Source organism: Chaetodon trifascialis, chromosome 6 (assembly GCF_039877785.1).
Source record: "Chaetodon trifascialis isolate fChaTrf1 chromosome 6, fChaTrf1.hap1, whole genome shotgun sequence".
Lineage (NCBI taxonomy): Eukaryota > Metazoa > Chordata > Actinopteri > Chaetodontiformes > Chaetodontidae > Chaetodon > Chaetodon trifascialis.
In genome coordinates, this window is record NC_092061.1 from 707,501 (window position 1) to 717,500 (window position 10,000).

General features: G+C 50.5%; 2 protein-coding genes across 3 annotated transcripts in view; both read left to right on the top strand.

Annotated features, from left to right (window-relative positions):
• Positions 1 to 1,334, top strand: part of kazald3 (Kazal-type serine peptidase inhibitor domain 3) — a 4,265-nt gene extending 2,931 nt beyond the window's left edge. Inside the window, exons 2-4 of the mRNA XM_070964916.1 lie at positions 49 to 209; positions 284 to 431; positions 1,017 to 1,334. Of these exons, the coding sequence (XP_070821017.1) occupies positions 49 to 209; positions 284 to 431; positions 1,017 to 1,102 (395 nt within the window). The 3' untranslated portion in view covers positions 1,103 to 1,334. The remainder of the gene's footprint in view (positions 1 to 48; positions 210 to 283; positions 432 to 1,016) is intronic.
• Positions 1,335 to 5,021: 3,687 nt separating this feature from the next.
• The window catches only part of ciz1b (cdkn1a interacting zinc finger protein 1b), a 9,342-nt gene continuing 4,363 nt past the window's right edge, over positions 5,022 to 10,000 (top strand). The window contains exons 1-5 of one of the 2 annotated variants that reach the window (XM_070964771.1): positions 5,022 to 5,104; positions 5,665 to 5,736; positions 8,766 to 8,853; positions 8,949 to 9,103; positions 9,801 to 9,874. In XM_070964771.1, coding sequence (XP_070820872.1) covers positions 5,708 to 5,736; positions 8,766 to 8,853; positions 8,949 to 9,103; positions 9,801 to 9,874 — 346 coding nt within the window. In that variant the 5' untranslated portion in view covers positions 5,022 to 5,104; positions 5,665 to 5,707. Of the gene's footprint in view, positions 5,105 to 5,607; positions 5,737 to 8,765; positions 8,854 to 8,948; positions 9,104 to 9,800; positions 9,875 to 10,000 lie in introns of both variants that reach the window. The other variant, XM_070964773.1, reaches the window with a different exon arrangement.

Below are 10,000 nucleotides of genomic sequence, written 5' to 3' on the forward strand. Positions count from 1 at the left end.
TGTCCACACCTGTCTCATCAGCTCACTGCCTGTCTGTCTGTCTCTCAGTCCCCGTCATTAAGGTCCCCCCTCACAGTCAGGTGAATGGGACCGGCAGCAGCCTCGTCTTCCTCTGTGAGGTCTTTGCGTTTCCGATGGCTCTGGTCGAGTGGAGAAAGGAGGGACGAGATGTCGTCCTGCCCGGAGACGACCCCCACATCTCCGTCCAGGTGCAGCTCAGAGACCCAAAACGTTTAAAAAGTCCACCTTCCAGCTGACTCACTGTGCTTTTCTGTGTCCGCAGTCTCGGGGCGGTCCTCTGAAATTCGAGCTCTCCAGTTGGCTGCAGATTGAGGGGGCGGGGCCAGAGGACTCAGGAACCTATCGTTGCATTGCTCGAAACAACCTGGGTTCGGTGTCCGCCTCTGCTGTACTGGGAGTACTGGGAGCAGGTGAGACAGAGAGACAGTCTCGGTTTTAGACGTGTTTAGTTTATTTTTATCCAGTGAAACTCTTTCACGTCGTCTTCACGAATTCACTTCTGGTCCATGAAAACGAATTTTAGTCTTCAGAACGTTTCAGTCAAAACGTCCTCAAACGTCCTCTGAGACGTCATTTAAATAAAAAAACTTTGAACTTTGATTTATTTTTACTTTTCCTCGTTTCTTTTTTCAGCGACAGTAACGTGTTGAGCTTTACTCACAGTTATTGTTGTTGTCTCACTGTCCATCTGTCTGCCTGTCCATCTGTCTGTCTGTCTGTCTGTCTGTCCATCTGTCTGTCCATCTGTCTGTCTGTCTGTCCATCTGTCTGTCCATCTGTCTGTCTGTCTGTCTGTCTGTCCGTCTGTCTGTCTGTCTGTCTGTCTGTCTGTCTGTCTGTCTGTCTGTCCATCTGTCTGTCTGTCTGTCTGTCTGTCTGTCCATCTGTCTGTCTGTCTGTCTGTCTGTCTGTCTGTCTGTCTGTCTGTCTGTCCGTCTGTCTGTCTGTCCATCTGTCTGTCTGTCCATCTGTCTGTCTGTCTCACCGTCTGTCAGAGGAGCTGTCGTCCTACCTGGCCAATAGCGTGTCAGAGATGAAGCAGCTGATGGACGCCACAGACTACGACCAGGACTTCTACTGACCCACCTGTGATGTCACTTCCTGTCACCTGGCGTCCCTTCTGTCCAGCGCTGAGTGGCAGAGACGGGAGACACATCGTCGTGTGACACTCAGGTGATGGACAGTGCTCAGAGACTCTCAGGACGAATCATCCACACGTCCTGCTTCGGCGCTGTTCTTCTTCACGTGTTTGCTGACGTCACGGCGAGCTGCGACGTCACTGTCAAACCAGCTGAATAAACGTCTCAGTAACCAACAGCGTGTGTGTTTCCTGTCTGAGCTCCTTCATCACGTGAGACGCAGCCTGAAGGCGGATCAGCTGCGACTGCTGCGACGTCATCCCGCACGACCCGCAAGGCGGAGCTGCAGGGGTGTGTGTGTGGGGGGGTGTAGAACGTGTGATTTACCCTCTGACCTCTTCTTTAAACCAATCACTGTCGTCGTGAGTGGCGTTGAGCTCAGCATGTGTTGGAGTTTGTCCAGGTGACACATGCAGGTGTGCAGGTGAGACTCAGCTCCACCAAACAGCTGCTAGCTTAGCGTAGCGTCCAGGTTTGGTCGTTTGCGCGTCCGTCAGCGCTCACAGCGGAGACGGGCCAATCAGCAGCTCACCCTTTGGAGAGGAGCTGATAATCAGAGCAGAGATATCGAACCTGAACCAAGGTGTCCTGGATCGCCGCACGCTGCTCGACCGCCGCGCTCGCTTTATCAACTGTCCAGAAAAAAGACGAGGACGCAGACTTCACGCCGTCATCACCGACAGAGGTCTAACATGCAGGTCGATGGACTCGTCTGGTTGGTGAAGGTCTATGGGAGAAAAGCCGTCTGAATGTCCAACAGGTTAAGATAATCTGAGACGTCCTGACCTCAGTCCAATCCACGTCCCCCCTCAGAGGAGGCCTTCACACTGACCCGCAGTCCGCCGGCTGAGCCGCTCACAGTGAGAGCACGTTGTGTTGAATATAAACGTGATCTGACAGCAGGACTTCCTGAACGTCCTGACTGAGACAGACTCAGACCAGGAAGTCAGAGTCCCACTGAGACCAGCAGCACAAATGAAATCCTCTGTCTGAGTTTCCGTTCAGAGGAACTGAACAAACACGGTGAATCCATTAACTGAAGGAAACGCAGCAGCTGAGCTCCTGCTGCTCTCAAACGACCATTTCAATGTGTTCTCCAGCTGCTCGACGCGTCCAGTCGGGTTTAAAGCGAAAGACTCAGATCGGTGCAACCGACAGTCTGGATCCACTTCACACATCTCCAGGATCACTTCATGGACTCTGAGCTGCTGAGGGCCTGCGAGGGTGAAAGTGGATGAAAAACACAAGAAGGTCTGGGACCATGCTGATCCACTTCAGGACTCCATGATGCTTTGGGGGATGTAAACCCTTCAGCTCTGTTTCTAGCCTTTATTTCTTAACATTTAGTCAAACTGTCTCCATTAAAAGTGCTGAATTAGCTGTTAGCAGTTCCAGTTAGCAGCTCCTGTTAGCGGCTCCTGTTAGCAGCTCCTGTTAGCAGTTCCAGTTAGCAGCTCCTGTTAGCGGCTCCTGTTAGCAGCTCCTGTTAGCGGCTTCTGTTAGCGGCTTCTGTTAGCGGTGTAAACATGGATGTACATACAGAGAAACCGAACATGGCTGAATGGTTGCTTCCTCTCCTGCTGTGTTAAGGGTAAAAGCTCCTCTTCAGGTGAGACGGAGCACAGACAGACCGGATAACAGTGAAATGAACGAGGCAGCATCAAATGAAGCTTGTGACTGCTGGAACAGCTGCAGCGACCCGTGACAAACAGCAGGTGGAGCAGATCCTCCAGTCGCTGCCATTAAACCACCACAGAAGAAGAGACACAACCAGATGACATCATTAAAGAGCTGCAGTCAAACGATCGGATATTTCATGTGTTCACATGAGGAAGGTTACAGCCTCCTCCTCATCCTCCACACACATCTGATGATTTCAGCTCTTCGCTGAGATGTCGCTGAGACAGACAGACAAGAGATGTCTAGTCACATGACTCATGACATCATCGCTCATTCACTCAACAGCTCAGACAGGAAATGCTTCACACATTCAGTTTGTTTCTAAAGTTTCTCTGAGCAAAGGTCACATGACGCGGTCACACGAGGCGGTCACACGAGGCGGTCACATGACGCGGTCACACGAGGTGGTCACATGACGCGGTCACATGACGCGGTCACACAAGGCGGTCACACAAGGTGGTCACATGACCCGGTCACATGACGCGGTCACATGACGCGGTCACATGACACGGTCACACGAGGTGGTCACATGACGCGGTCACACGAGGCAGTCATACGAGGTGGTCACACGAGGTGGTCACATGACCCGGTCACATGACGCGGTCACATGACGCGGTCACATGACACGGTCACACGAGGTGGTCACATGACGCGGTCACACGAGGCAGTCATACGAGGTGGTCACACGAGGTGGTCACATGACGCGGTCACATGACGCGGTCACACGAGGCAGTCATACGAGGCGGTCACACGAGGTGGTCACATGACGCGGTCACACGAGGTGGTCACATGACGCGGTCACATGACGCGGTCACACGAGGCAGTCACACGAGGTGGTCACACGAGGTGGTCACATGACGCAGTCATACGAGGCGGTCACACGAGGTGGTCACATGACGCGGTCACACGAGGCGGTCACACGAGGTGGTCACACGAGGTGGTCACATGACGCAGTCATACGAGGTGGTCACATGACCCGGTCACATGACGCGGTCACACGAGGCGGTCACACGAGGCGGTCACACGAGGTGGTCACACGAGGTGGTCACGTGACCCGGTCACATGACGCGGTCACATGACGCGGTCAGTTCAGCCGTCCACTCACTTTTGGCCACGTACAGAGTCAGTTTCATTCAGAGCGAACAGAAGAAGATTTTCTCCACTGAGGAAACTTTTTCCAACCAGAATGAAAAACAGATTCTACAGCGAGAAGACGACACACACAAATCACTAACAGACACCCTGTGTGTGTGTGTGTGTGTGTGTGTGTGTGTGTGTGTGTGTGTGTGTGTGTGTGTGTGTGTGTGTGTGTGTGTGTGTGTTACAGTCAAAGCAGATCAGGTATCAGCTGTTTATTCCAACCACATCTGTGTGTTTAATATCCTCACTGAAAACACATTAATGGCGCAGACACAGTGTGTGTGTGTGTGTGTGTGTGTGTGTGTGTGTGTGTGTGTGTGTGTGTGTGTGTGTGTGTGTGTGTGTGTGATTGACCTCATTGGCTCACAGACCTGAAGCTGTTTAAACAGTTTCAGTAAAAACTCAGTTGTGGTTGCAGTTCTTTGGGGCCCCCCTTCACGTCGGGGCCCCGGTGCTTCCTCACTGTGCTTCGTCTTCATCGAACACTGAACCACGACGTCACAGCGCTGCAGCTCCTCCGTCCGCTCAGTGAATCCAGGAAATACCAGCAGACTCGCTGCAGCCTGGAAATAACTTCCAGACCTCATCGGCCAATCACAGCTCTCCCCTGGAGCCTGGAAACACACAGCAGAACGGAGTTATTTATTTGTTTATTTGACAGGGGCCACACAGGTAAACAATGCTCCATACAGGACAACAGCTGGACACATGTTACTGCACAGACTTTTACTGCATGAAGCTGACAATACCACAGTACTTTAACGTAAGTAGGATTTACCTGTGGAGTATGTATTGGGTACTTTTACTTCTTCGGTGAGACACAGCAGGCTCATCACTGAGCGTCTGAAGTGTTTCTTTGTACTAAATATCTCGTCACTGTGGATTGAAATCAAACTGGTCACATCTTCCACCCACACAGACACTTCAGTAATGAATGAATCGGACCTTGATCTGACACTCTGATGCAGTAGGTGGCGCTGTGCTGCTTTAAAGACGGTTTGTCATCCGCCAAGAAGGAAGTTCTTCCTCCCGACCAGCAGGGGGCGACATCACATCAGAGGCAAACTGCGAGTCAGTGTGTCTACATGTCGCCGAGCTAAGCTAGCTGTAGCCTTTGCTGAGCGGTAAGTGGAGCTAAATCAGACTTTAATGAAGTTAAATTGAATTTCTTTAATCTGATAAAAGCTCTGAATCCACAGCAAACTGAGATTAAACACTAAAGTTCGCTGCGTTTGTCTGGAGAAGCCGCTCTATCCTGTTCACGTTAGCCAAACCACAGATGGTGCGAGGTTTGCATTAAAAATCGGCGAATTTAAAGTTTGTCTGCGTGTGAGCTGAAAACAATCCTTTATGTTAAGTTAATAAAGACAAGACAGGAATCAACTGAGCCCAGTTCAAAATGCGGCCAAGATATTAAGCACACAACACTTTCAGTAGGTCTGTTTTAACGTTATAACTTTTGCATGGAGCTCGTTCGTGTGAGTCACGTTAAAGGACCGATGAGGTTCACTGAGTTCTTCTTCACAGCTTCTCCTTCTGGACGCGCAGCGTGCAGAACATTTCAGAGGAAATGTCACCGTTTACATCTCACTCCTGTGTGATCTCTGGAGTCTCTGTTATTTTTCAGAGCTCGCTTTGATTTGGATGATGTCACTTCAGCTTGAGTTCTTCTCCGTCAGCGCAGGTTGGAGCAGAGAGGTCAAAGGTCATCTGGTCCAGGCTTCAACATGGTCAAACAGCAGCGGAGAGCAAACAGGTGACGAGTGATTAGAAGGCTGCTTACTGGTGTGTTATGGTGGACCGCTTACTGGTTTGTGCTGGTCAGACGCTGGAGCATGAGACTCTGCTGTGTCTCCGTCCATCAGTGAAAGTTAAATAACACAGTGCAGTCATAAATACGACATTTTACAGTCCAAGCAGTTGATCAGTGGAGAAACGATCAGCTGATTAATCTGAAATACTGAATTTAGTTCACAGATTCAGGTGAATAAAAATGATAAACGAGGACGCGTTCCATCAAACAGTCATTAAACTGATACAGAGATGAACACATGAATGATCAATAATTCTAATCTGATAATATCTGCTCACCTGAAACGAGCCGTTCTGCATGACGAGCGCCTTAAATATATTGTGATGGTAATACTTTTGCACTTTTGTTAAATGCAGCACTTTTTTTTGTAATTCTCTTTTTTATTGCCTTTTCAACAAGTAACAGCAGCAACAATTACATAAAAAACGTGAAAGGAGAAAAAATAAAAAATAGATAACTGCATAAAAATACAAAAAAAATAAAGTGCATTTAAATATAAATGTATACATACAGAGTAGGCATTGATATTTCAGGTCAGTTATTCACCTCTGCAGCGCCCCTCACTCAGCATCCTCCCATCATCCATCATGTCACCCTGCTGTCAGACGTCTGTCAGTCACACCATCGCACACACATCTAACGCTCGGTACACTCACCTCTGACATTAAATGACAGTCGCTTTCTCCTCGGTTAGTCGTTCGGTATTGTCTCGATGTAGAACATCAACTGTTTGTAATTCACTATTTTGCTCATTTCCTCCAACCATTCATTAGATGGGACGTGTTTTTGTTTTCCAGTGTCTCAGAACAATCCTACAGCCTGCAGTGAGGGCCAGCCTGTTGGGCTGTTAGCTCCACCCCCTCCGTTATTATACCTGTATGCAGAGTGCAGGGCTCTGTAATGACTATTCTGAGTATTTTATCGAGGAACATTATTATATTTGTCCATAAAGTCCGTCATGTGGCGTTCATATAGCATGTGTATAAGTGTGCCTCTATTCTATCACATCGCCACAGAAGGAGCCGTTCTTCATTTATGTTGAAGTTCTTTATTTTCAATCAATCGATCAAACTTTATTTGTATAGAACTTTTCATACATGAGAATGCAACACAAGGTGCCTGACAGAAGACAAAAACATGAAATAGCAATATCATAGCAAATACCCCCCCATCACGCCCACAGACCTACATCATGCACACGCACCCCCCCCCACACACACACACACGCCCACAGACCTACATCATGCACACGCACCCCCGCCCCCCCACACACACACACCCCACATACACACACCCCACACACACACACACACCCCACACACACACCCACACACACCCCACACACACACGCCCACAGACCTACATCATGCACACGCACCCCCCCACACACACACACCACACACACACCCCACACACACACACACCCCACACACACACGCCCACAGACCTACATCATGCACACGCACCCCCCCACACACACACACCACACACACACCCCACACACACACACACCACACACACACACGCCCACAGACCTACATCATGCACACGCACCCCCACCCCCCCCCCCCACACACACACACACACGCCCACAGACCTACATCATGCACACGCACCCCCCCCCACACACACACACACCACACACACACACGCCCACAGACCTACATCATGCACACGCACCCCCACCCCCCCCCACACACACACACACCCCACACACACACACACACACACGCCCACAGACCTACATCATGCACACGCACCCCCACCCCCCCCCCACACACACCCCACACACACACGCCCACAGACCTACATCATGCACACGCACCCCCACCCCCCCCCACACACACACACACCCCACACACACACACACACACACCCCACACACGCCCACAGACCTACATCATGCACACGCACCCCCCCCCCCAAATTGAATAAAATAAAAGGACCTAAGAGCTAAAAGACAAAGTGCTCGGATAAAACATGTCTGAGTTCAAAGAGTAAAGAAATCAGTTGAAAGCCAAACTAAACGGTGACCTTTGAACCTCCTTTTAAAAACACCAACGGTCTCTGCGTCCTGATGCACTCCGGCAGGCTGTTCCAAAGCTTCGGACCATAGTGGCTGCATGCCGCCTCTCTGTGGGCTTTGGTCCGAACCCTTGGATCAATGAAAAGGCCTGAGCCAGAGGAGCTCAGGGTCCACGAGGGCTGATATGATAAGAACAGGTCAGATAAATAAGATGGCCAAGACCGTCAGGACACTTAAAGACTAATAAAAGCACCTTAAAGTCGATCCTGAAGCCACGGGGAGCCAATGCAGCGAATCTAAAACTGGACCCTCTGGTCCTCGTCAGCACGAGCCGCTGAGTTCTGCTGTAACTGTAAGTTATAGATAGTCTTTTTGGGAAGACCAGAGAGCAGAGCATGACCGTAATCCAGACGGCAGCAGATGAGAGCATGCATCAGCACCTCCGTGTTAGCCTGAGAGACTGCTGAGCTGTAGTTTGTCTGCGTTTAATGAGTAAGCACCCAGCAGCTGCTCAGCGGCTGTGCAAGCTGGGGGCAGATTGGTAGATTGAGTTGAATGGTGGCGGGGAGCACAGCGGTTGTTACGGACAGCCGGAGGAAAGCCAGCGCTCTTTGAGTCCAGCATCAAACCTTTTTTCTTTATTTGCAATAAATGGGAACATCACCCACAGAGAGCGCCGCTGAAAGGCTCCGTTTCTCTGATCGAGTGAAGACCGATCGTCAAGCCAGCAGTACGTGACTGAATGAAGCCAGCAGCCAGCAGCCAGCAGCCAGCGCGTCGCATTCCCTCGTCTTAACCTCGCCGTCTCACAGGGAGTCCAACGTCCCGTGAATAGTCCTACACGTACTTAACCGTGTCTGCACTTCCCTGGATAAAACGCAGTACTTTTTACAGCAGGAAGACTTCATTGATACTTCGATGAAACTCGTCTCTGTTCTCTCTGCAGGTGTTTTGTACCTGCTGTGGTGAATAGTGTGACGCAGGTTCGATTCCCTGTCGGCCTTGTGCAGCGGAGTCGTCCTCTGACACACCAGGTGGACTAACCCTAACCCTACCCCCCCCACCCCCCCACCCCTGCTGCTGGTCAGCTGTCATGGATCTAGTTCACTGTGTTTTTTTTCTCTGTCAGGTTTCAGGCAGGAAGTGGGCGGGTCCAGGGACAGGAAGCTCTGACAGCCAGCTGTGCTGCAGCTCCACCTCCACCACCACAGAAGAAGAGAGAGGAGACCCAGCACCCAATGGGTGTCCAGGAGAGACAGACACAAAGAGGGCGAGACTGGACGGGTCAGTCAGAGCCGAATCTCTGCACGTCTGCTTAAAGACACACAGAGCTGCCGGCGCCCCGCAGGCCGCCGCCGATCGATCGGTCTGATTGGCGTCTGCCGGCGCCCCCTGCAGGCCGCCGCCGATCGATCGGTCTGATCGGCGTCTTCTGGCGCCCCCCGCAGGCCGCCGCCGATCGATCGGTCTGATCGGCGTCTGCCGGCGCCCCCCGCAGGCCGCCGCCGATTGATCGATCGAGTCTCAGCTGATCAACTAAATGTTTGGTCTGAAAACTGAAAATCAAACTTCAACCTGAGAAGTACTCTGATCTTTTACTGCAGTAAAAGTAGTACACAGTGTAGAAATACTCTGTTCTAAGTAAAAGTCCTGCATTTAAAAAAGTACTCATATGAGATATTATTGGATGATAATCATTGATCCCTTCATGTGTTCATCACCTTAAAGCTGCAGCTGATGAAGGTGTGAACTCGTCATCACTCATCACGTCCTTAGATTTCGTTTTAATCTGTAAAGAAAGTTAGCAAATACTTGTAAAACTGCAGTATTTATCACAGAGATGTCAGAGTACAAGGAGACATCAGCAGAAAATGGAAATACTCAAGTATTGTAAAGCAGTATTCAAGTACTTGAGTAAATGTACTTAGTTACTTTCCAAGCTTGTGACTGAACGACCAAACGAGGTGATGTGTTTCCACAGAGCTGAGGAGGCCAATAGAGACAGAGTCCCGGGGTCATGTGGTCAACCAGGAAGTGAGAGCTGCTGCACACGAGGTGCGTGTGTGTGCGTGTGTGTGCGTGTGTGCGTGTTGCCTGCAGGTGGAGGGAGGAGCTGCATGTCATTGGTCAGCTCGTCTCCTCACATCAGGTCTGGACTCGTTCAGTCTGAAGCTAACAGAC